At 37.2% G+C, this 26,400-nt stretch overlaps 1 protein-coding gene across 2 annotated transcripts in view; it reads left to right on the top strand.

Annotated features, from left to right (window-relative positions):
• Positions 1-26,400, top strand: part of SYCP1 (synaptonemal complex protein 1) — a 135,665-nt gene that overhangs the window by 8,685 nt on the left and 100,580 nt on the right. For both annotated transcript variants that reach the window (XM_065927227.1, XM_065927220.1), the window contains exons 8-11: positions 9,182-9,240; positions 10,490-10,559; positions 11,153-11,226; positions 15,748-15,856. In XM_065927227.1, the coding sequence (XP_065783299.1) occupies positions 9,182-9,240; positions 10,490-10,559; positions 11,153-11,226; positions 15,748-15,856 (312 nt within the window). The remainder of the gene's footprint in view (positions 1-9,181; positions 9,241-10,489; positions 10,560-11,152; positions 11,227-15,747; positions 15,857-26,400) is intronic.

The following is a 26,400-nucleotide window of genomic DNA, read 5'->3' as shown; positions in this document are numbered from 1 at the left end:
CCCAGTGCCACTTATTTAAGAGATTGTTTTTTCTTCATTGTACATTCTTGTCCTAAAAAAGTCTTAATACTTGCCTTACATTTAGTGTAAACTCCATATGTATTCTTGCCTTAAGTCTTTATTTTTCTATTGTGATTTTCTGTTTTTTATTCATTCAACATTTAAAAAAGTACCTACTATGCACCATGAAATGTTCTAGATGCTGAGGGAAAACCACAGTAAAGATACAAATTTTCTGCTCTTATGGAGTATGTACTCTAGTAAGGGGACACATACCATAAATGAGTAAATATAATGTATGTTGGGTGCGATAACTGCTTAAAAAGAGAATATTTTGGGATAGAGTATTTGGGGAAGTTTTTTTTTCTGATTAAGTGGTATTTGATTAGATACCTGAATAATTGAGGACTGTACCATGTACTATTGAGGACTGTGCCTGTACTATTTCAGGCAGAAGAAATAGTAAATGCAAAATCCCTTAGTTGAGAGCCTGTTTAATCTATTCAAGTCATAACAACGAGGTCACTGTGCTGTTACTTCCGTATTTCTTACCTTTTTTTGGTTTATATTTTAGCAAATAGGCAACTCAGGTTCAGATCACAAGTTCTATCTTACCTTTTGTGTGTTGGGATTCCATTACCAGTTCAGTTTTCAAAGCTTTTGCTGTGTCACTCTGGGTCCGTTTCATATATGCTCCACTCAAGATTAGGTTAGTTCTGGGCCTTGGATAGCGATTTCAGAGCTTCTGCAGTATTTGTCTTGGGTCTATTTTGTGTATGCACATCCTTTTCCCTATGGGACTTGTACCTAGTCATACAAATAATTAGCAATCCTCTTCTCCAACTCTCTCTAGCATTACCTCCTCACCCTTAGCCTTAAAGAGGTCCTGTACTTTTGTCCTTTGGCCAGAATCATGGAGTTTCTCCTGGGGTTTTGTATGTTCTTTCTGCCATGGCTGCTGTAGCTCCACTTCTGGGGCCACCCTTGAGACAGGGCTGGAAGAGAGAAAAAAAAAAATTAGAATTTCCTTTTGCTGCTCACGCTTCCTGTTAGATTTTTACTGGGCCCTTACATTTTTAGTAATTCTAGGAGAGAAGGTAGGAAAAAACTTAAACAGGGAACTTGCCTTCACATGAGTCACTTCTTCAGCTTTTTACTTTTCTTCCCAATCTACCTGCTTTTGCTTAGTTTTCAGATTCTTTAAGTAGTTGCTTTATGGATTTCATTCTGAGTTTTTGTTGTAATCAATGGTAGAGAAAGGCTATAGTGGACTTATTCCATCCTGACTGGTACTGGAAATTGGTTTAGATTTTCTGAGTTATTATTCTCAACTATTCTTGGTCTGATGATTCATTATTATCTTTTTAGGTTTCTTTTAATAACTCAAAAAATTCCTCCAGATATTTAAACGTCTTTGGGAGGAAGGTTGGTCTGAATTACTTTGTTGTTACCAGAAAACAGTCCTGGATGTTTTTTCAAAATATAGATCAAATAATGTCACTGTCTAATTTTTTCAGTGGCTTTCCATAATTTTCAAGATAGCATGGTGTTTGCCACTTCCCTTTGCCTTGCCAAATGTTTCCACATGCTCTACATACACAGGCTCATGGAGAACTAAACAGATTATGCTTCTGAGTTTTCATATATGTTTATTGGCCGATCCTCCTTCCTTCTTCATCTTAATTCTTATTTGTCATTCAGAACTCAGAATAATTATTACTACCCTTGAGATATATTCTCTAAATTTTCACTCTGACTTAGATGCTCCTCTTCTTTTACTTAGTGCCCTTAGTATACTTTTATCGTGTATTTATCAGTTCCTTCAACAAATATTGAGTACCTACCACATGCTAGACATCTCACTGTAAGCTTGCAGGCAAGGGATCATGCCTTATTTAACTCAGTATATTCAACTCTTTGCACAGTGTATGTGAAGATAATAGGCAATAAATAAATTCATGAATGAATGAGTAAAGAATAAATTTGTTCTTAGATGTTCCTTAAAAAAAAAAACCCTCTAAATGGTTGTCTGTTGCACACTTAAGTACATTGAAATTCTTTAGCCTGTCATTCGAAGTACTGCATACACTTTTTTTGTAGCCTTACTATTTAATCTAAGGATTACTTTGTGTTGGAAAGGACTTCAAAGCTTTTTGTTCTATTTACATATCCATTGCTTTAATTATCTTTATAGGAAATTAGTAATTTCCTTTATGACTACCAAGTGGTAGTCTTTTCTGTGTTTGAATATATTTATGGTTGAAACTCACTAACCCTGAAATTGTCATTAAGGACAACTCTTATCTTTATGTTGAAATCTCTCTCTGTGTGTGTATGTGTGTGTTTTGTTGTTGGTTTTTGGCTATGTCATGTAGCTTGTGGGATCTTAGTTCCCCACTAGGGATTGAACCCAGGCCCCCTGCAGTGAAAGTGTGGAGTCCTAACCACTGGACTGCCAGGGTTAGTTGAATTAAGAAATTTCAATAGGGAGTTGAAATTTCTTATACTGAAATCTCTGTAACTTCTCTATTCTTAATGTGATTCTTCTCCTTAAGGCATATAGAATAAGTCTAAAGCACATTTTTATCTCTTTAGATTTTTAAAGATAGTAACTTGTCCTTTTTGAATCTTGTCTTCTGTAACCTACATTTTTAAGATTCTTTGTGCTTTTGTTATTTTGGTTGGTCTGTTTGAATATTTAGAAGTACAGATCTGTATGAGGTAATCTACTTTGTAATTTGACCTGTGTAAAGGTCTATTTCTTGTCTAATTGTAGGTGTCGTTAATGAACTCTAAAGTCAGCTTATTTGCTAGTCACATTGTATTAAAGGCTTAGTGATCTCACTATTAATTAAAATCTTTAACTGTTTTTATTATTTATATATGCTTTTAGACTTTTGGATCCAAATAGCATTCTTTGCATTAATCCCTACTGTAATTTCATTAGGCAGATCTCTGTTATTTTTTTTTCATTTATTTTTATTAGTTGGAGGCTAATTACTTCACAACATTGCGGTGGGTTTTGTCATACATTGACATGAATCAGCCATGGAGTTACATGTGTTCCCCATCCTGATCCCCCCTCCCACCTCCCTCTCCACCCGATTCCTCTGGGTCTTCCCAGTGCACCAGGCCCAAGCACTTGTCTCATGCATCCCACCTGGGCTGGTGATCTGTTTCCCTATATATAATATACATGCTGTTCTCTTGAAATATCCCACCCTCGCCTTCTCCCACAGAGTGCAAAAGTCTGTTCTGTACATCTGTGTCTCTTTTTCTGTTTTGCGTATAGGGTTATCATTACCATCTTTCTAAATTCCATATATATGTGTTAGTATGCTGTAATGATCTTTATCTTTCTGGCTTATTTCACTCTGTATAATGGGCTCCAGTTTCATCCATCTCATTAGAACTGATTCAAATGAATTCTTTTTAACGGCTGAGTAATATTCCATGGTGTATATGTACCACAGCTTCCTTAGCCATTCATCTGCTGATGGGCATCTAGGTTGTTTCCATGTCCTGGCTATTATAAACAGTGCTGCGATGAACATTGGGGTGCACGTGTCTCTTTCAGATCTGGTTTCCTCGGTGTGTATGCACAGAAGTGGTATTGCTGGGTCATATGGCAGTTCTATTTCCAGTTATTTATTTATTTATTTTTATTTCCAGTTTTTTAAGAAATCTCCACACTGTTTTCCATAGTGGCTGTACTAGTTTGCATTCCCACCAACAGTGTAAGAGGGTTCCCTTTTCTCCACACCCTCTCCAGCATTTATTGCTTGTAGACTTTTGGATAACTGTCATTCTGACTGGCGTGTAATGGTACCTCATTGTGGTTTTGATTTGCATTTCTCTGATAATGAGTGATGTGGAATATCTTTTCATGTGTTTGTTAGCCATCTGTATGTCATCTTTGGAGAAATGTCTGTTTAGTTCTTTGGCCCATTTTTTGATTGGGTCATTTATTTTTCTAGAATTGAGCTTCAGGAGTTGCTTGTATATTTTTGAGATTAATCCTTTGTCTGTTGCTTCATTTGCTATTATTTTCTCCCATTCTGAGGGCTGTCTTTTCACCTTGCTTATAGTTTCCTTTGTTGTGCAAAAGCTTTTAATTAGGTCCCATTTATTTATTTTTGCTTTTATTTCCAATATTCTGGGAGGTGGGTCATAGAGGATCCTACTGTGATTTATGTCGGAGAGCGTTTTGCCTATGTTCTCCTCTAGGAGTTTTATAGTTTCTGGTCTTACATTTAGATCTTTAATCCATTTTGAGTTTATTTTTGTGTATGGTGTTAGAAAGTGTTCTAGTTTCATTCTTTTACAAGTGGTTGACCAGTTTTCCCAGCACCACTTGTTAAACAGGTTGTCTTTTTTCCATTGTATGTCCTTGCCTCTTTTTGTCAAAGATAAGGTGTCCATAGGTATGTGGATTTATCTCTGGGCTTTCTATTCTGTTCCATTGGTCTATATTTCTGTCTTTGTGCCAGTACCATACTGTCTTGATGACTATGGCTTTGTAGTATAGTCTGAAGTCAGGCAGGTTGATTCCTCCAGTTCCATTCTTCTTTCTCAAGATTACTTTGGCTATTCGAGGTTTTTTGTATTTCCATACAAATTGTGAAATTATTTGTTCTAGTTCTGTGAAAAATACCGTTGGTAGCTTGATAGGGATTGCATTGAATCTATAGATTGCTTTGGGTAGAATAGCCATTTTGACAATATTGATTCTTCCAATCCATGAACACGGTATGTTTCTCCATCTGTTTGTGTCCTCTTTGATTTCTTTCATCAGTGTTTTGTAGTTTTCTATGTATGTCTTTTGTTTCTTTAGGTAGATGTACTCGTAAGTATTTTATTCTTTTTGTTGCAATGGTGAATGGTATTGTTTCCTTAATTTCTCTTTCTGTTTTTTCATTGTTAGTGTATAGGAATGCAAGGGATTTCTGTGTGTTAATTTTATATCCTGCAACTTTACTATATTCATTGATTAGCTCTAATAATTTTCTGGTAGAGTCTTTAGGGTTTTCTATGCAGATCTCTGTTTTAATCAAGTACCACCACATATTATTTTGGGATCCTGGCAAATAACATACTTTTTCTTTGTTACACTTTTGTTATCTTTGAAATGGATATAACCACAGTTCCATTTATATATACTTAGATTTCTACCTAAATATATAATATATGTCTTTATGTGTATATTTTTCCCTTTGCCAGAACCCAGGCATTTTCTTGGTCCTTATGTTAGGTCAGTTTCTCTCTCTCCCTCAGTTTTTGTCTCATCAGTAACAAAAATTTGAAATGACAGACTAAAGATTTCAAACAACAGACAAGTTGCAACTCAATTACAACTCAAGCAGACAAATCTTTTAGCTCAGTTAGTAAAGAAAGTGAAAGTGAAAGTGAAAGTGAAGTTGCTCAGTCCTGTCTGACTCTTTGTGACCCCATGGGCTGTATAACCTACCACGCTCCTCCATCCATGGGATTTTCCAGGCAAGAGTACTGGAGTGGGTTGCCATTTCCTTCTCCAGAGGATCTTCCCGACCCAGGGATTGAACCCGGGTCACCCGCATTGTAAAGAATCCACCTGCAATGCAGGAGATGCCAGTTTGATTCCTGGGTTGGGAAGATCTACTGAAGAAGGGATAGACTACCCACTCTAGTATTCTTGGGCATGCCTTGTGTCTCAACTGGTAAGGAATCTGCTTGCAATGTGGGAGACCTGGGTTTGATCCCTGGGTTGGGAAGATTTCCTGGAGAAGGGAAAGGCTACCCACTCCAGTATTCTGGCCTGGAGAATTCCCTGAACTGTATAGTCCATGGGGTTGCAAAGAGTTGAACACGACTGAGGTACTTTAGCTTTCTTTCACTTTCCCAAGACGTGGGAGCAGGCTGACCCCAAAGGAATCATTGTCCTCCCAACCCCTTTTGGCTTCTCTCTTTTTATACCTCTCCTCTCCTCTTTTTTGTTGTGCCCTACCCACCATCAATCAAGAAAATGAATGCAAATAGTCATAAGCTCAAGGCTGATTGACAGTTGCAATTTATATAACAGGCTCTGTTGTGTATGTCTTCCCATAATTCAGTCTGTTGTAATCAGATGTATATACGTATAGAATATTTATGAACCCTAAATGGACTCCTAGCTGCCTAAGGTTACTTGAAGATGCCCCTGTGGTTAGTTTGTATCCACTGTGTGCATAGGACACAAGTACAGAGGTGGGATAAGTCTCTGTGGTTATTTTGTAGCATATCTGTGAGCTGTCCTGAATGTGTCTGGGATGGGTTTAGAGATCAGCTTGCATTCCTTTCCTCTTTGCTCATGCCTAACTTCCTGCCTAACACTTAATATTTACAATTTTGTCAGGACAGTCATTTGAGTCTCTGTGTAATAATACTCTTTCTTTAGACCAGAAAAGTTTTATGATATCTTTGGCCACTTATTCTGATTTCTCTTTGGGCATACTTGTTATTTGTTGACCCTTGTTTTTCATTTCTCTAATTGTTTTAATATTTGTTTTCTCACCTCTTTCATGTTCTTTTTTATTTGATGGTATTTTTTCATGGCCTTGTGTAGATTTGCTAACCATATACATCATTGAAATAAGCAAGAACTATCTAGACTACATAAACAAACAAGATGTTAAACTGACTTTGGACTTAGTATACTGGTTGAATCCTCTTTTGATATTCATAGTTGTATGCCCAGTCACTGAACAGTTTCTAATGCTTTCACCTTGTGTGGATCTACTTTTGGTAGCTGAATTTCCTTTCTGTCCCTTTTGCCTGGTTTCCTGACTCTCTGATAGATTTTGTAGAATATATGATTCTTAGTGATTTTAGTCAACAAACTCAGGCATGCACAAAATTTTTATATCTTAAAATGTTAAAAAATCTTAAAGCCTTTATTCTGCTCACATGAAAGAAATTTCTCTTAGTAAATTTGGAAATTTTTCTTCATTATCTGGGGTTGTATATAGATTTGGGGGTGCCCATATAGTATCATGTGGTAGAGAGGGACATTGACTTCTCAGTCATCTGTCCTTTGAGGCTTTCATCATTTCGATTGGTATTCACTTACTGGTCTACATAGGTTGTTGCTAAGCTGTTCCTGATACCAGTCCTCAGGGCCTATTCAGTTGTGCTGATCCTGTGTGCTTTATCCTGCCATACTTAGTTACACAGTGTGTTGGGACAAGGAAATTTGTGAAGCTAAGGGCCCATCTGTGTAGATATATTTGACAGTCATTTCTTTTCAGGTTTTGTCATCTTCCTAGGGATGACTGTCCCACTCTGCTCTTGGTTTGTGCAAAAAGAAAATTTCAGTCTCACTCTACTCTTGGTTCACCTAAACTCTGTTGTTTCTGTGTTCCCCAACCCTGAGGCTTAGCTTGGTGAGTGTAGAGGGCTATGGAATCATTGGATAAGTACTTGCCAGAATCCAATAAGCTGTCTGTTTCCTTTTTACAGGCTTCTTTCCCTGCAAACAGTAAATATTTCTTAAGTCTAGAGGATGGTAGCTTTGTTCTGATTTGTGTATTTTGAAAATCTATTACTTGCCTATATCTTGACTCTTTCCCTTAACCCCAACACTGGGCATTTGGAACTCAGGCATTTTTGTTGCTTTTGGTTGAATCATCTCTTCGCTAAGACAATGAATGCAGCAAGATCTAGTTGGCCAAATTAGGGCAAAGTAAGTGTGTGTGTGTGTGTGTGTGTGTGTGTGTGTGTGTGCGCGCGTGTGCATAAGAGAGAGAGAGAGAAAGAAATAAGGGATAGAGAGAGAGGGAAGAGAGGAGGGAAGGTGAAAGGAGGGAGTGAGGTGGGGGTGGGGAGATATTGAATAGATACAAAGAAAACAAAAAAGATAGATTTTATTGGTTACAATTATTAGTACATTAGAACACTTTACTAGCAAAGTCCCTTCTCTATGCCCCACTGTAGCAACTTGTTCCTGACAACTATAAAGTACATCTATCCCAATTTATTTTCTTTTTTGTAGTTTTATTTTCTTTCCAGTACTTGTCTATTGGAAGAATGACTGGAGGGTATTTTGGAAGTACTGGTGATGATGTTAATGGGAAGATTGGAGGTGTTGGCAATAGGATGCAATTCTTCGGTACAAATAGGTTTTGTGGAATAGAGGTTTGTTGCTAACTGTGTTGGGTAGTAAATATGAGACAGTCAATGGATGGAGTGAGAAGGATGAACTGTATTTTTGTTGAAATACCAATGTGTTCTGTCTCTATTTCTTTAACTTTTCCAGCCCTTTAATGTTCAAATAAAAGCGGTCTGGCTCCTGTTCAACGTGCTTTGATAAGTCTAGAGCTCTTCCCAGTGTTTTTGAGAACACAAGAATACTTGTGTCTTCTAAAGTCAATTCATTTGGCTCCTCATTGACATTTGAGTCTATCATAGCTGCCATTCTTGTTTTGCAGCTTGTTACTTGGAATTTGGAACTAATACCCTCCCTTCAGTTTAACATGGTTTTTGTGATTCTTGGCCTAAATGGGTGGAATGATGAAGGGATAGTCACATTGTCTTTTACTGCCTTGTGCCTTAATTCTCTGTAGTACCACATATCATCACTCAGTTTGAATACAGTTAGAGGGAATCATTGCTCAGGTTAAAAAAAACAAAACAAAACAAAAAAACCCTAAACATATTGTAGAGAATTTACAGGAGAGTTCTCTTTGGGGCTACACTTATTCTTAGCTTGTTCTTCTTGTCTTGACATTTATCTTCCTTTCTGTCTCTTCAAAAATAGAGCAGAAACAAAAGTGAGCTTTGTGTTTCATTTAAAATTCACTTCATGAATCTTAAAAATACAAAGGAAAAATACTTCACAGGTAGTTGTTAAATCCCTAATTATTGTAAATGCTAAAACTATAAATATATTACAAAATTTGAATAAATTAATGAGTAATAATAATTCTATAAAAGGAAATTAGAGATAACTGAACAGCTCCTAGCTTTTGAGGTAGTTGTCATGAAGTATGACCATGCCTTATGTAAATTATTTTTAATACTACTTTAAATGACTCAAAAGATGGACCAATATCCTTTACTAACACAGATTTTTAAATATGTTAATGCTTACCTGAGACATTTGAGTGTTACCTTGTTGGAATCATAGTTGTTTTAAATTTAATTTTGAAATATTTTATATTTATAACAGATGAATATGAGCGAGAAGAAACTAGGCAAGTTTATATGGATCTAAATAGTAACATTGAGGTAAGTGGTAGTGAAAATCTGAATATTTTAAACAGAGGCATTTCTAAGCAAATTAGAGTAATAGCTACAAAGATGTGAGCAATTGTTCTTGCTAAAGGGATTATTATTAATCTTTTGATATATGATTATATCTAGTAAAATTCTCAAGATTCCATACTGTGAGTATTAATGTTTTGTTTTTTAGTGTTTTTTTAATTTACATGTTAGTAAGACCACTTAACTTCATTTATTAAATGTTAACTCTGTGTCAGAGGCTAGCACATTTTGACACATAACCATTCATTTGAAAAACATACCAAGTATTATTAATCTGTGTCTGGTGCCTGTTTATTTTTTTTTTAATCCCATCCTCTATCATTCTTCAGTTTGCTTCTGTGCTGTAATTCTTTCTTTCTTTTTTGTTTCTCAGACTTGCTAAGCTCTTTCTGATTTTGCTTCTTTGAATTTGTTCTATCTAGAACTTTCGTATCCAAGATCTTGTGTAAATGTATATGCTTAATTCTGCTTTTTTATTACCCTCCTTACTATTTCACCTAAAATATCTTTCTACTAAGTCGTCTTCTCTCCTCACCTTGTCTTAACTTTCCTGAAGAGCACTTAAAACTACATGATATTTATTTGATGTACACGCATGCACGTGTGTGTGTGTGTGTATTTGTGTTGGTATGTCTTCTTTCTTATACTGAAATGAAAGGATAAGGACTTTGTTTTATATCCTAAGTGCCTAAAACAGTGTCTGGAACATAATTGACAGTAACTATTTATTAAATGAATAAATGAATTTATCCAGTTTTACAAATCAGGATTTGTTGAATGTTGAATGAACTCATACTGACAGGTAAGAAGTATAATTTGAACTCTTATGGGGAGAGACCTCACAGAGGTTATACTCTAGTAGATTGTAAGCAAAAATCAATTGAAAACTATAGATTTTGATATGGGCTATTAAGTAAATGACTAGAGTACTAATAATTGTTTTGCTGCTCTTTGGTATTATTTAACCTGTCTCCAGTGCCTTTAAGCATCTGGGAAACTACCATAACAGGCACTCTCAGTAAATTTTAGTAAATTGTTTAATTATTAAAAGTTACAGAATTTTAATTATTCAATTTTGTGTAGTTTTAAATGTAACGATCACTTGATACAAATTTATTATTTTCATTGCTTGAAGAAAGCTATTTAAAAAGTCTTAGTATGAAAATAAAATAAAAAGTCTTAGTATGATTCTTAAAACTTAAATGTATTTCAGAAAATGATAATAGCTTTTGAGGAACTTCGTGTGCAAGCTGAGAGTTCCAGACTGGAAATGCGTTTTAAGTGTAGGAATCTTTTTTTTTTTTTTTTTTAATATTACTCTTCTGCTATTTATATTTTCAGTAGATTCTGTTAATGTTTTCATACCTTCAGCTTGATGCCTAAACTATTGAAAACTTTTATACTGTATATGGTTTTATAAGCCCCTCAAAATCTTGTGGAATGTGGCAGAGGATTGGTATATGTTAAAAATACCTTGTTTGCCTCAAAAGCTACATTTTCCCTGAAATCAAATTATGGTTTGTACTTAAGTTTTTGGAAGTGTGATTTGGTCTTATTTTTACACTTCTTGGTCAAGTTGCATGTTAAAATAATAATAGATATATTTTTAAAATCTGTTATTTCAGACTAGTGTATTATAAAAAAACTTTTTATATATATACTGTTATAAAAATTATAGAATTTAGAAAGTTATTGTAATTTAGATATTGTTAAATTTACTAAACAGGTTTAGCAGCAAGAAGATAGCAGTTTCATCTTTTCAGAAACCTTTGGAATTTAATATCTAGATAAATAAGGAAGTGAAATAAAATATCAGAAACTTAAAATTTTGTTTGTGATACAGTTATATTAAAGTATATTTGTTTAACTTTCAAAGTAAAGGAAGATTATGAAAAAATCCAACACCTGGAAGAAGAGTACAAGAAGGAAGTAAATGATAAGGAGAAGCAGGTATTTTTTACAAATCTATTTTCTGTATCCTTTATATTTACTGATAAATGAGATACTTAAAATTTCAAGAGAAATTTTTATTTGCTGTCTTTTGATAAAGCTCTGAATTTTAATATTATGTGTATTTAAATATATTTTCCATATGCCTTAATTTCCATTGACTCAAATTTGCACATACGGAATGCTATACCTTTTTAAAAAATCAGTGGATCTTCTACAATATTTATATTAGTGGGTATTAGGACAGTCTGTAAAAACATATTATTTTGTGAGAACTTTTGTTCAGACAGAAACTTCATAAAATATAAATATGATCATGATCATGCAACCCACATTTTGCAGTTTATTTTGAAATATACGATTCATGACACCAATGAAGGTGAACTAAAACATTCTTTTGCTTCTTTCTATTAATGTCACATAGTGGGAAACTTGAAAATGGTGAGTTTATATTCTTTTAGAGTCACAAGAATGTTGATTTTAGATGATGATTATGCCAACTTTAACAGTTTCAAGCTTTCTGAATCCAGAATGGAAAATGAGATATAGAAAGGGATCTTTGGGTAATATAGTTATTTTGACTGTCATCTCTCTACTTCTCCCTATTTTTTTCCTGAGTTTTTATCTGACTTGGCACAAATACCTTGTAATTATAGATAACAAGGATATATACTTAAACAATAGTGGCAAATATTAATTGAAAGTACAAAGAGGATTCTTAGAGTTTTCTGTAAGTACTGGCTAAATAATAGAATTCTAATTTATGTATTATCCTTTGATCTTTTAAAAGAGTTAGCTTTTTTTTCTGTATTTTAACCATATTTTAAAAATCAGATTTCTGGAAGAAGGAGGTATTCTTAAAAGTGAAAAATGTGCTTATTATACAGAACACAAAAATACAATAAAGTGCTCAGAAGCTTGTTGGAATCCTGAGTACATGAGCTGAACTTTCAGATCTTGAGTGTTATTTGTAAAAATGATGCTGTGGCCAACTAGTGTTTTGCTGGGGACTTTGTGTTTGTTGTTTAGTTGCTTTGTTGTGTATGACTCTTTGCAACCCCATGGACTACAGCATGCCAAGCTTTCCTGCCCTTTACTCTCTCCCAGAGTTTGCTCAAACTCAAGTCCTTTGAGTTGGTGGTGCCATCCAACCATATCATTCACTGTTGCCCCCTTTTCTTCCTGTTCTCCATCTTTCCTGTATTTCCAGTGAGTTGGCTCTTCACATCAGGTGGCCAAAGTGTTAGAGTTTCAGCTTCAGCATCAGTCCTTCCAGACAATATTCAGAGTTGATTTCCTTTAAGATTGACTGGTTTGATCTCCTTGCTGTCCAGGAGACTCTGAAGAGTCCTCTCCACCACCACAGTTAGAAAGCATCAATTTTTCAACAGTTGGCCTTCTTTATGGTCCAACTCTCACATCCATACATGACTACTGGAAAAACCATAGCTTTGCTTATACAGATCTTTGTTGGCAAAGTGACTTCTCTGCTTTTGAATACACTGTCTAGGTTTGTCATAGCTTTTCCTCCAAGGAACAAGCATCTTGTAGTTTTGTTGCTGCAGTCCATCAGCAGTGATTTTGGAGCCCAAGAAAATAAAATCTGTCACTGTTTCCGCTTTTTCCCCATTTGTTTGCCATGAAGTGATGGAACTGGATGCCATGATCTTAGTTTTTTTTCATGTTGAATTTCAAGCCAGCCTTTTCACTTTCCTCTTTCACCCTCATCTAGAGGCTCTTTAGTTCCTCTTCACTTTCTACCATTAGAGTGGTATCATTTCCATATCTGGGTTATTGATATTTTTCCCGGCAACCCTGATTCCAGCTTGTGATTCATTCTCCCTTGCATTTCGCGTGATGTACTCTGCATATAGGGGCTTCCCTTGTGGCTCAGAGGATAAAGCGTCTGCCTGCACTGTGGGAGACCTGGGTTCGATCCCTGGATTGGGAAGATCCCCTGGAGAAGGAAATGGCAACCCACTCCAGTATTCTTGCCTGGAGAATCCCATGGACAGAGGAGCCTGATGGGCTACAGTCCATGGGGTCGCAATGAGTTGGACACGAGTGAGCGACTTCACACTTCACACTCTGCATATAAGTTAAATAATAGGGTAACAATATATAGCCTTGACACACCCCTTTTCCTGTTTGATATCATTCTGTTGTTCCATGTCTGGTTCTAACTGTTGCTTCTTGACCTGCATACAGGTTTCTCAGGAGGCAGGTAAGATGGTCTGGTATTCCCATCTCTTTAGGAATTTTCCATAATTTGTTGTGATCCATACAGTAAAGGCTTTTGCATAGTTAATGAAGCAGATGTCTTTCTGGAATTTCTTTGGGTTCTTCACGATCCAGTGAATATTGACAATTTGCTCTCTGGTTTCTCTGCCTTTTCTAAATCCTGGTTGTATATCTGGAAGTTCTAAGTGTTGTTATTTGCAAGACTTTTTTTTTTTTTTTCCTATTAATCTCCGAATTCCTTGCCTGGGAATGTAAACTTTGCTGATAGCATTTCAGGGCTGGGTTAGCAGGACGCTGAGTCTCATCATTCCATATGTTGACTTCTTAGTTATATTTTTTGTCTCCAACCTTTCCTGTGCCTGGAATACTCAGGTTTAGAGATTCTTTTTTTTTTCCTCCAATTTGATCATGCTGGTGTGCCGGGGTCCTGCCCCAGCAGGATCCAGGGGAACCCTCAGGATGAACGGCGTCAGCGAATGAGAGAGAGAGTGAGACAAAGCTCGGGGCTAAGTCTGAAGTTTATTTTTGTTCGGCCCCTTTATACCCTTAACAACATCTTTTGGGGGGAAGTGCATATTGCTTACACACAGGTCATCTCAAAACATTACAACAACTTGATCTTCAACAGAAACTGGATGTCACCCACATACTTTTTTGTTCACAAGAGTCTTATCATTTGGCCTTCAGGCCTGCTAACATTTTATGGCTTGCACCTGGTGTGACTTAAGCAACCTCAGTAGCCAACCCTGTTTTTCTTATAATTAATCTATTTTCTTTCTAATAAGCGTCATCTCTATGGAACTAGATAGGATTACAAAATGCGAAGGACTGCAGAAACAGGAGATATGGCACAAAACAGGCTCTTAGTCTAAAAGTTAACTACCTGCAAGGCAAGAAGTCGGCAGCTAATCTCTATCTAAAGTATTTTCTGTTAGGCACATTTGTGGCTATCATATTTGTGGAGCTTTTCTCACCCCGTGAAGGGGCCTATGCTTAATAGTTTCTTTTGTTAGCGTACTGTGCTTCGGATGTTTAGAACAATCAAGAGCATTTTGTGCAATGAGATCACACATTTATCAAACAAGCCAGAATGCCAGCAAAATGTTTGAATGGAAGCATTTCCTTCATCTCTGGCCCTTTCATAGGGTACCAGCATCCAGAAGATTTATTAATTAGGGTTTTAAGTTGGTCCTCATTCAGTGAAAGAGGAGCAGGAGAGCTCTCGGCAGGCAACACAAGAATCTGCAACAGGGCAAGCAAGAACAACAGCAGAAAAGGGGGGCAGATACAGGGTGGGGTAGAGGCTGAGACCAACCTAGAGGGTCCCTTATCCTAGACGGCCTTGCCTGTCAGGTTTTTTCCTCGTGACCTCGTCATGGGTGGGGTCCCGGACGGCCTTGCCTGCCCGGTATTTTCTTCATGACCTCGTCACGGGCGGGACCTCCCATAACGGCTCCCGGCACTGGTGTCTCTTGCAAAGATGGAATAGGCAAAAAAATAGGCAAAAAACTTCATCTTCCATGAAACCATAAGAGTCCATCTTTGTTGTTTTTCTGGTTATTTTTTGGGTGGTTAAAAGATGAAAATAGGGTAGAGAGGTCTTTCTGCCATCTTGAATCTGTGAGTCTTCTGTCTATAAGTTTATCTTTCACCTTTCCTTTACATGCACTCTGTATTCTAGCCATCTAAACATTTCAACTCTCTGAATAGAAGGATGATCTTTTGATCCTTTGTGTTCTTACACAAGTCTAGAATGCTCATTTCCTCCTGCTAGCCTGAATACTTAAGACAAGACTAAATACTTGTCTATCAAGATTCAGTTCAATTCTTTGAGAAGGATTAATTTTTGATTACATCCCCCAAGACTGATTTAGATTTTTTTCTAATTCCTGTAAGATTTTTGTTCTATAATAATATTCAAGTTTAGTTGTTTGTCACCTGGTCTAGGCTATGAGTTTCTTAGATGAGTTCCATCATGTCTGTATATTCAGTGCCTATTATGGTTCCTGGAACAGAGTAGGTGCTCAATAATATTTATAGAATAAATGAACCAGTAGATTCTAGTATATAATCTTCTATGTGATAACTTAAAATGCTTATTATAATATTAAGTATGTTGTATTAGTTTGCTCATTCCTTCATTCAAATGAATGCCAGGCACAGACTGATGAAAAGCATATATAAGGAAGTGCATAAAATAATCATAGATGATGATCAGTGCTAAAGTATCATATTTAATTTTTTGTATCTATAATGTATTATTTAAATATTTCACTTTAGGTATCACTACTATTGAACCAGAGTACTGAGAAAGAAAATAAAATGAAAGAGTTAACATTTTTGCTAGAAGAGTCCAGAAATAAAATTAATCAATTGGAGGAAAAGACAAGTAAGAATTTATATAAGAAAATATGATAATGTCTTATGTATTCCTCTTGTTATGTTTAAAATTTTAGCTTTCATTACAGTTTTATTGTAATGAAACAGTTTTGTTGTAATGTTTTGGGCTTCCCTGGTGGCTCAAACAGTTAAAAGAATCTGCCTGCAATGCTGGAGACCCGGGTTCAATCCCAGGGTTGGGAAGATACCCTGGAGAAAGGAATGGATACACACTCCAGTATTCTTGTCTGGAAAATCTCATGGACAGAGGAGCCAGGTGGGTTACAATCCATGGGGCTTCTAAGAATCAGATACGACTGAGCATGCATACACTGCACACACACTAGTATTCTTGCCTGGGAAATCCCATGGACAGAGGAGCCTCGCAGGATACAGTCCATGAGGTCACAAAGAGTTGGACACAACTGAGTGACTAACACGGTTTTGTTGTAATGGTTTTTAATGCTGTAATTCTCCACCCAGGTTGAAAAGTTGGAGGAGGGAATAACAGTCACTTAGGAAGCTTTTTCAAAGAAGATGTGCTCCTCTTTTCCCTTTCCATAGTCTCATTTTCTTCAAGTTTCAATAAGGTGCTCTATGAAAACAGGGATCTTTGTCTTTTTTTGTTCATTGATGTGTTCCAAGTGCATAAAACAGTGGCTAATATATATTAGGTATTCAAATATTTTGTAAATAAATGAATACTCTAGGAGCACTATGAAGACAATTATTAATTATTCTTGGAGCAAGGCATTTGGAAAGGCATTAAGGAAAAGTTGTTTGTTGAAGTAGACCATGAATGACTGAAGTTGCTCAGTCATATCTGACTCTTTGTGATCCCATGGACTGTCACCTACCAGGCTCCTCCAATCCATGGAATTTTCCAGGCAAGAGTACTGGAGTGAGTTGCCATTTCCTTCTCTAGGGGATCTTCCCGACCCAGGGGGATCGAACCCAGGTCTCCCTCATTGCAGGCAGATGCTTTACCGTCTGAGCCACTAGGCAATGAATGCTGTCAGGTATGCCAAAACATTAAACCAATAAATATTAAAGCCTCAATAAGACAGTTCAGAACTTCCCTGGTGATCCAGTGGTTAAGAATCCACTTGTCAATTCAGGGGACATGGGCTTGATCCCTGATGCAGGAAGGTTCCACATGCCTCAGGGCAACTAAGGTTCATGCATCAACTACTAAAAGAAAGAAAGTGAAGTTGCTCAGTCTTGTCCGACTCTTTGTGACCCCATGGACTGTAGCCTACCAGGCTCCTCCGTCCATGGGATTCTCCAGGCAAGAGTACTGGAGTGGGTTACCATTTCCTTCTCCAGGGTAAGTAGACCATATATGATTAAAAGTTCCCTAGACAGTGAATTGGAGGAGGGAGTGTAGGCAGAGAAATGGCTTGTGCAAGTCTTGAAAGTGTGAAAATTAGGGTTTATTTGAAGCACTGATTACTATATATTAGTATACTAGGATAAATATTAGTATATATCTTTAAGTCTATATCTTAAAGAACTCAGATAGATTAGACTGGAAAAAATGGATCAGATTATGAAGGATCTTTAGTGTCATGTAATATTTTAGACTATCTTTTTATTGAGTATTTTTCAAACTTGTTCAAGTAGTAAGGCACTTGAAAGATGTGTACTTTGTGAAATACTGTGCTCCTTTCAGAACATCATGGAGATCTTGTGGCATATTTTCACTTTTCTCTTAAAAACACTGCATAGAATTATTTAGTTCCTGTTAACCTATGCCTGCACATTTTACCTTACTGTCATTACTATGTCCTGTACTCTAGATACTGAAATGGTTTAACTTCTTTTACATTTTATGTTCTCCCTCTCTCACCAGCTTTTGACTACTTCTACTAACCAAAATGAACCTTCTACCTCCTCTCCAAATCTATTGGCTAAATTCTACTGAACTCTTTATTGTTAAGAGTGGCTTAAGCATTACTCGTATGTCTCCTGTGACCTTGAGTGTCTTGAGGGCAGTGTGTCTTACTAAATATCTTTGTAACTCTAGTGCCCAACATGTTGCTATATATGTATATATATAATAGAATTTTAATAGGTGTTAAGATGAATGAATATTTAATCTTATCATATAAACTGGAAACAATTTAATGGTAATAAATAACACTGTATGATTCTGCACACTAATAGCCCCTGAAATATATTCATTTAAGTTACTTTTCATTGTTTCCCATTTATCTATCTATTTATCTGTCTTCCACTTGTTTTTCTCTTTATTTCAGCTTAGATATCTTCTATTGACCTGTTATCTAACCCTGCCTTCTACTGTGTCTAATTGCTTTTAAACTCATTTATTGAATTCTTAACTTTAATCATATTTCTTCCTTCTAAAATTTCCATTTAATTATTCTTCTAAAGATTCCATTTCTCTGGTTAGCTTCTCCTCTTTTAAAAGTGACATTTCATCCTTTTAAAATATATTAGTCACTGATATTTTATAGTTCTTCTCTTTTTACTTCAACATCTGGCTCACCTTTTGATCTGTTTCTTTTTTAAAAATACGGTAAAATACATATAACATAAAATTTACTATCTTAATAATTTTTAAGTGTATGGCTCAGTGGCACAGATACATTCACATTGTTAGGCAGTCATCAATAGTATTTATCTCCAGAACTCTTCATCTTGCAAAAGTGCTGTATCCATTAAGCAGTAACTTCTCATTTCCTCCTCCCCTCAGCCCTTTGTGACCTCCGTTTTACTTTCTATTCCTTTTTAATCTTACTTTTTAGTCATTTGTCCTTATCTTTTGATGTGTTCAGTAATTTTTTGATTGAATTCCATACATTGTTATATGAAAAGTTACAGATGCTGGCTGATGTTCTCTTCTGTGTGCTAGGGAAAAATTGGGATGATTCAGTTCAGTTCAGTTGTTCAGTCATGTCCGACTCTTTGTGACCCCATGAATTGCAGCATACCAGGCTTCCCTGTCCATCACCAACTCCCGGAGTTTACTCGAACTCATGTCCATCCAGTCAGTGATGCCATCCAGCCACCTCATCCTCTGTCTTCCCCTTCTCCTCCTGCCCTCAATCCCTCCTAGCATCAGGGTCTTTTCCAATGAGTCAGCTCTTCGCATGAAGTGGCCAAAGTGTTGGAGTTTCAGCTTCAGCATCAGTCCTTCCAATGAACACCCAGGACTGATCTCCTTTAGGATGGATTGGTTGGATCTCCTTGCAGTCCAAGGGACTCTCAAGAGTCTTCTCCAATACCACAGTTCAAAAGCATCATTTCTTCGGTGCTCAGCTTTCTTCATATCCAATTAGCGGCTGAGCTGAATGAAGGGAAATAGTCAAGTTTATGAGGTTTTTTTTGAGTCTTCAATTTTGCTTATTCAGCTCTTTGAGACCCATAAAACTGTGCTGTTTTTTAAAATTTATTTGTTTTTAATTGGAGGATAATTGCTTTACAATATTGTGTTGGTTTCTGTGATATATTAACATGAATCAACCATAGGTATATCCCCTTTCTCTTGAACCTCCCTCCCACCTCCCATTCCATCCCACCCCTCTAGGTTGTCACATATATGCTGTCTATTTTAATCCCCTGGCAACAGCCCTCTGTTGGGACCAAGCCAGCATTTAGGCCTCTTGCTCATGCCTAGAATCAGTAGATGTCAGCTAAATTTTGTCAGTTCACTTATTAGGACATATCTGTTAGGAATCTTAGCCTCTTTAGTCCTTTTTGTTTAGATTTGTTTCTGTATATACTAGTTATTTTCAGCATGAGGGTTGGTCTGTTACTAACTACTTCATTCTCCCTGGAACTATCCATTTAAATTAATTATGGTCAGTTAATTTTTATTTTTAGTATTTCCTTTAGTTCAGTTGCTCAGTTGTGTTTGACTCTTTGCGACCCTGTTGACTGCAGCATGCCAGGCTTTCCTGTCCATCACCAACTGCCAGAGCTTGCTCAAACTCATGTCCATTGAGTTGGTGATGTCATCCAATTATCTCATCCTTTGTTGTCCCCTTCTCCTCCCACCTTCAGTCTTTCCCAGCATCAAGGTCTTTTCCAATGAGTCAGTTCTTCACGTCAGGTGGCCAAAGTATTGGAGCTTTAGCTTCAGCATCAGTCCTTCCAGTGAATATTCAGGATTGATTTCCTTTAGGATTGATTGGTTTGATCTCCTTGCAGTCCAAGGGATTCTCAAGCTTTTTCTCCAACACCGCCGTTCAGAAACATTAGTTCTTTGGCGCTTAGCTTTCTTTAGTCTAACTCTCCTGTCGTCCATACATGACTACTGGAAAAATGATAGCTTTGACTAGACAGACCTTTGTTGGCAAAGTAATGTCTCTGATTTTTAATATGCTGTCTAGGTTGATCATAGCTTTTCTTCCAGGGAGCAAACATCTTTTAATCTCATGGCTGCAGTCACCATCTGCAGTGATTTTGGAGCCCCAGAAAATAAAGTCTGTCGCTGTTTTTATTGTTTCCCCATCTGTTTGCCATGAAGTGATGGGACCGGATTCCCTGATCTTAGTTTTCTGAATATTGAGTTTTAAGCCAACTTTTTCACTCTCCTCTTTCACATTCATCAAGAGGGTCTTTAGTTCCTCTTCACTTTCTACCATCAGGGTGGTGTTGTCTGCATATCTGAGGTTATTGATATTTCTCCTGGCAATCTTGATTCCAGCTTGTGCTTCATCCAGCCTGGCATTTCACATGATGTATGCTGGATATAAGTTAAATAAGCAGGGTGACAATGTACAGCCTTGATGTACTCCTTTCCTGATTTGGAACCAGTCTGTTGTTCCATGTCCAGTTCTAACTATTGCTTCTGAAGCTGCATACAGATTTCTCAGAAGGCAGGTGAGGTAGTCTGGTATTCATCTCTTTAAGATTTTTCCACAGTTTGTTGTGATCCAACAGTCAAGGGCTTTTGTGTAGTCAATAAAGCAGAAATAGATGTTTTTCTGGAACTTTCTTGCTTTTTCTGTGATCCAGTGGATGTTGGCAATTTGATCTCTGGCTTCTCTGGCTTTTCTAAATCCAGCTTATACATCTGGAAGTTCATGACTCACATACGGTTGAAGTCTGGCTTGGAGAACTTTGAGCATTACTTTGCTAGCATGCGAGATGAGTACAATTGTGTGGTAGTTTGAACATTCTTTGGCATTGCCTTTCTTTGGGATTGGAATGAAACCTGGCCTTTTCCAGTCCTGTGGCCACTACTGAGTCTTCCAAATTTGCTGGCATATTGAGTGCAGCACTTTCACAGCATCATCTTTTAGGATTTGAAATAGCGCAACTGGAATTCTATCACCTCCACTAGCTTTGTTCGTAGTGATGCTTCCTAAGGCCCAGTTGACTTCGCATTCGAGGATGTCTGGCTCTAGGTGAGTGATGACACCATCATGGTTATCTGGGTCATGAAGATCTTTTTTGTATAGTTCTTCTGTATTCTTGCCACCTCTTCTTAATATCTTCTGCTTCTGTTAAGTCTGTACCATTTCTGTCCTTTATTATGCCCATCTTTGCATGAAATGTTCCCTTGGTATCTCTGATTTTCTTGAAGAGATCTCTAGTCTCTCCCATTCTGTTGTTCTCTGTTTCTTTGCACAGATCACTGAGAAAGGCTTTCTTATCTCTCCTTGCTGTTCTTTGGGACTCTGCATTCAAATGGGTATATCTTTCTTTTTCTCCTTTGCCTTTCACTTCTCTTCTTTCCTCAGCTATTTGTAAGGCCTCCTCAGATAGCCGTTTTGCATTGTTTTTCTTGGGATGGTCTTGATCACTGCCTCCTGTACAACATTACGAACCTCTGTCCATATTTCTTCAGATACTCTATCAGATCTAATCCCTTGAATCTGTTTGTCACTTCCACTGTATAATCATAAGGATTTTGATTTAGGTCATACCTGAATGGCCTAGTGGTTTTCCTTACTTATCTTCAATTTAAGTCTGAATTTGGCAATAAGGAGATAATTTTACAAGAAAATAATAATATTTTCTTGTTGTTACCTAATTTTTGTCACTTGCCAATATTTGTCTGCTAAAGAGTATCAGTGATCAGAGATTTTAAGAAAAAAATTTAAGGGGAGAAAATTTTGACTCTTTTTCTCTGTTTATTAAGAGTACTATACTTTTAAATAGAATTCTGTTGGAGGGGGTTTGGATCTTTTTCATGAGGCTAGATATCAGTCATCCATGATTAAACCCATTCCTTTTTTTCATTCTCTTATCATTGTTGGGTTTTCTCCTTGTCTTAACTTCCGTTGTTCCTCTCCTTTCCAAACTTTGACTTGGAAACCCTTGTTCTTCATACATAGCATATAAACTTTTTTTCTTCCTCACCATATTTATGCAAATTTTCTTTACTTTCTGGCTTAACAAATTTGAGGTCTCTGCTTCCTTGCTATGCTTCTGAATGTCAGCTCTACATTGTCCTACAGTACATGTATAATGGAGTTAGAAGGCAGTTGGAAACTTTCTTTTGGATATATATTAGCACTTTCAAATCATTGCTCATTAATTTATCCATTCAACTTTTATTAACCTCCTTTCTGTTCTATGCCAGGCACAAAGCTAGTTATTGGGAATGCAGTTGCTCATTATTGGATCCTTGCTTTCTGGAAGAGAATTTTGTCTATTTCTAATATATCAAGGAGTTTTATAATGAATGGATATTGACTCAGTATCCACAAAAGTATCAGTAAAAATCAAAATACTTTTTAGGGGGCATATATTGAGATTGTCATATTTTTTCCTTTGTTAGTGATTTGTTTTTAATGTTATTTTCTAATGTTAAACCTATTTTTTTAATGTTAACTTTTTATCTCTGATTATAAATCTACTTTTATTATTATTTTTATATGTTGTGAACAGGATCTGATGTGAGCATGAATCATGTCTTTTCCCAGCGTGTTTTGGCAACTATTACCTTGCTAAGAGGTTGGGTTGGAAATGGAGGGACTAGAGCCACAGTCACGTGTGAACCAGGGTTTCTTTTCTCAGTGGCCAACCCTGTTGGAGGCAGGGTCAGGTCTCTAGTTGCTCAAGCAGAAGCTCTAAGGGTTGGGTCTGAGCCATCTTTGTTCGTTCTAGGTGTGTGCTCTCTTCCCTCCCAGCACTGGCACCCTTACCTCATATGGAGCAGTTCTGGAGCAAGAGGGGGCAGTGCAGGTGCTTGATGTTGGTCTGAGTGTGGGTCATGGCTTCCCTGATTACAGTTAGAGTCTGGACTGCTTTTAATTCACTGCCTCTGTGAGTACCATTAATAGCTGCCCCTGCCTCTTCAGACACTGTTCTGGGTCTAAACTGCCTTTGCAACCCTCATCCTAGTTTGGAGTTAGGCTGCAGAGCTGGCAGGCATGGCTGATGTGGGTCTGGGTGCAGGTTCTGGTGGTGTCAGCTGTAGTTAGAATCTGGTACTACTTCTGGTACATTGCTACTGTAAGTGCTGGTAATGAATGGATGCACTTTCCTATTCAGATGCTGTTTTGTGTCTGGGCTGGTATAGTCCCTCACAACTGAGCACTGTCCTCAGCCAGAGCAACTCTTTCCCTAGTGTGGAGTTGTGTTGCAAAGCAAGCAAGGCCTGAGCAGTCACTTGGCTCAGGCTGGATGGCACACTGTGGAAGTTACGGGAAGCAGGCTAGAGTCAAGTGCAATTTCAATTTGCTTTCTCTGCCTTGTTTTAGGAGTAAGCGAATGTTGCACCTGTCTTCATGATTTGAATCTAGGTTTCTTACAGCCCCCTTGTTAGTCTCACTGGTTTTCTAACCAGTTTAGGTGACTTGTCTTCCTGCTTTTGGACCTGAGGGCTTGTATACCCAAAATGTGATTTGAACTGCTCATCTCTCAAGGAAGATTCCCTTCTTCTTCCATGTCGCCTCATGGGGCAGAAGTCCTGACCTGACTGCTTCTCTTCTCTTCCTACCGGATTCCATCTTACAGCTTTGGATGTACAAGGGAAAAAAATGGATGCCATTTTTAGGAAAAAAAAAAAAAAAAAAGGATGCCATTTTTAGAATAAAAAAGAAAAATGGATGCCATTTTTCACTTAGTTTTCAGTGAGTATCATTCTGCATATAGATGTATTTTTGATGTGTTCCTGGTGGGGAGGTAAGCTTCATGTCCTCCTGCTATTATCATTTTGATCTTGATCCTTCCCCTTAATTCTTAGATCTTTAATTTGGGTCCTATTCTTTCTGCCTTGAAGAGGAATACTTAGAATATCCTTTAGTGAAAATATGTTTGTGATGAACTCTCTCCTATTTGTCTGAACATTTGTTTGTCGTTCTCATCTGAAAGGATTTTTTTGTTTGGTATATATTTCTGGTTGGCGCAGTGTATATTAAAACTATTTTGTTTTAGCACACTAAAGGTAGTATTTGCTTTCTTTTGTTTCCTTTGTATCACTTGTCAAACTAACTGTTGAACCTTTGAAGATAAGTTATCCTTTTCCTCTTTTGCGGTTTTTTAGATTTGCTTTGTTTTTGATATTTTAGCATTTTCAGTATGATATAATATATGCTTAATTTTATTTTATAGTTTCTTAAATCTGTAAATTAATGTCTTTTATTATTGCTTTTCTTCTGACATTATATTTGTTCTATTCTCTGTTTCCTCTCCTTTTGGAAATCTGAATAAAACTCATGCTAATTTTCTCTGTCTTCTGTGACTGTTAATTTCTTTTCTATCTTTTCACAGTTTTGCCTTTCAGTGCCTTTTTCTAGATGATTTCGTTTGACCCATCTTGTCATTCACTAATTCTGTTTTTGTTTCTCATCCACTATGAACTGTTTCAGTTTTAGTTATTAGATGTTTATTATTAGATGTTTATTATAAGATATAAAATATATGTATATATTTTTCAGATCTGCTATTCCACTTTATGTAATTTGGTTTTTTATTTAAGCTTTTTATTCTTTAAATATAATAAGAATAGCTATTTATAGTTTCTGATAATTCTTTATCCTAAATATTTGTCTTTTTTTCTGATAAATTTTAGTCCAGATTTTGTTTTATTTGTTTAGCCTTATTTTATTGGGTGCCTTTTTGTCTTTGACTACATTAAAAAAAAATTATGTTGGAGTATAGTTGTTTTACAGCATTGTGTTATTTTCCACTGTAGAGCAAGTTGAATCAGCCATATGTGTACATAATCTCCTCTTTTTTGGATTTCCTTCCTATATAGACCACTTGAGAGCACTGAGTACAGTTACCTGTCCTGTACAGTAGGTTCTCATTAGTATCTATTTTATACATAGTTGACTACATGTTTATTATTTTTCTTGAAAATTTTTTTTCAAGAGAAACTTTCTCTTATTAGTATAATGAGGCCTGCCTGTATGTAGGTAGTTTAGCTTCCCCTTTGGAGGATTCTCATTTGCTTTTACCATGTACATGGTGGCTCTACCCATCTTAAGTCACTTTCACGGCTTGAGATTAATTGGACTGCTCAGGTGATGTAAACCTGTGCAGCACATTTGCTTGAGGGTTTGTTTATTTTTGCTTCATCCATATATAATGATTGTCCTAGCTTACTGTACAAAATTGCATTTAAAATCAAACCCCATACCTGCCAGAGATTCTCAGAGGCCTCAAACAAAACCTTGTGTGCACCAGGACCCAGAGACCCCACAGAGACTGAGCCAGACCTGCCTCTGAGCGTTTGAGTGTTTCCTGCAGAGGCACAGGTCAGCAGTGGCCTGCTGTGGGGACAGGGACTCTGAATGTAGCAGACCCGGGAGCCATGGTGTGTGGCATAAATTCTCTTGGAGGAGGTTGCCATTAGCCCCACCATAGAGACACCAAGCAGATAACCCACAAACTTGAGAAAAATTATACCAAAGAAGTTCTCCAACTGTTGAAAAGTTATAGAGCCCATAAAAGATTCCCCAACCTGGGAATCTGGCAAAAGGACTGAGAACCCCCAGGGAATTTGAAGGCCAGTGGGATTAGATTATAGAACTTCCACAGGACTGGGGAAACAGACTCTTAGAGGCACAAACAAAATCTTGTGTGCACAAGGACCCAGGAGAAAGGAGCAGTGACTGCATAGGAGACTGAGCCAGACTTGACTGTGAGTTTCCAGGAGTCTCAGGCAGAGGCGTGGGTTGACAGTGGCCTGCAGTGGAGTTGGGTACTGACTACAACAGTCCTGGGAGCCAGTGTGCTGGCGTAAGTCCTTTTGAAGGAGGTCGCCATTGTCATCATTACCCCTACCATAGTTTGGCCTGAGGCCACACTACGGGGAGAGAACACAGCCCCACCTATCAACAGAAAATTGGGTTAAAGATTTACTGAGCATGGCCCCACTCATCAGAGCAAGATCCAGATTCCCTCATGACCAGTTGCTCCCATCAGGAAGCTTCCACAGCCTCTTATCCTTATCCATCAGAGGTTAAACAGAATGAAAACCACAATCACAGAAAACCAAGCAAACTAATCATATGGATCACAGTCTTGCCTAACTCAATGAAGCTATGAGCCAAGCTGTGTAGGGCTACCCAAGACAGACAGATCATGGTGGAGAGTTCTGACAAAACATGGTCCACTGGAGAAGGAAAT

The sequence above is a fragment of the Muntiacus reevesi genome, chromosome 1 (assembly GCF_963930625.1).
Source record: "Muntiacus reevesi chromosome 1, mMunRee1.1, whole genome shotgun sequence".
Lineage (NCBI taxonomy): Eukaryota > Metazoa > Chordata > Mammalia > Artiodactyla > Cervidae > Muntiacus > Muntiacus reevesi.
Note: the sequence above shows the minus strand (reverse complement) of the source record. Positions and strands in the feature narration are given on the sequence as shown.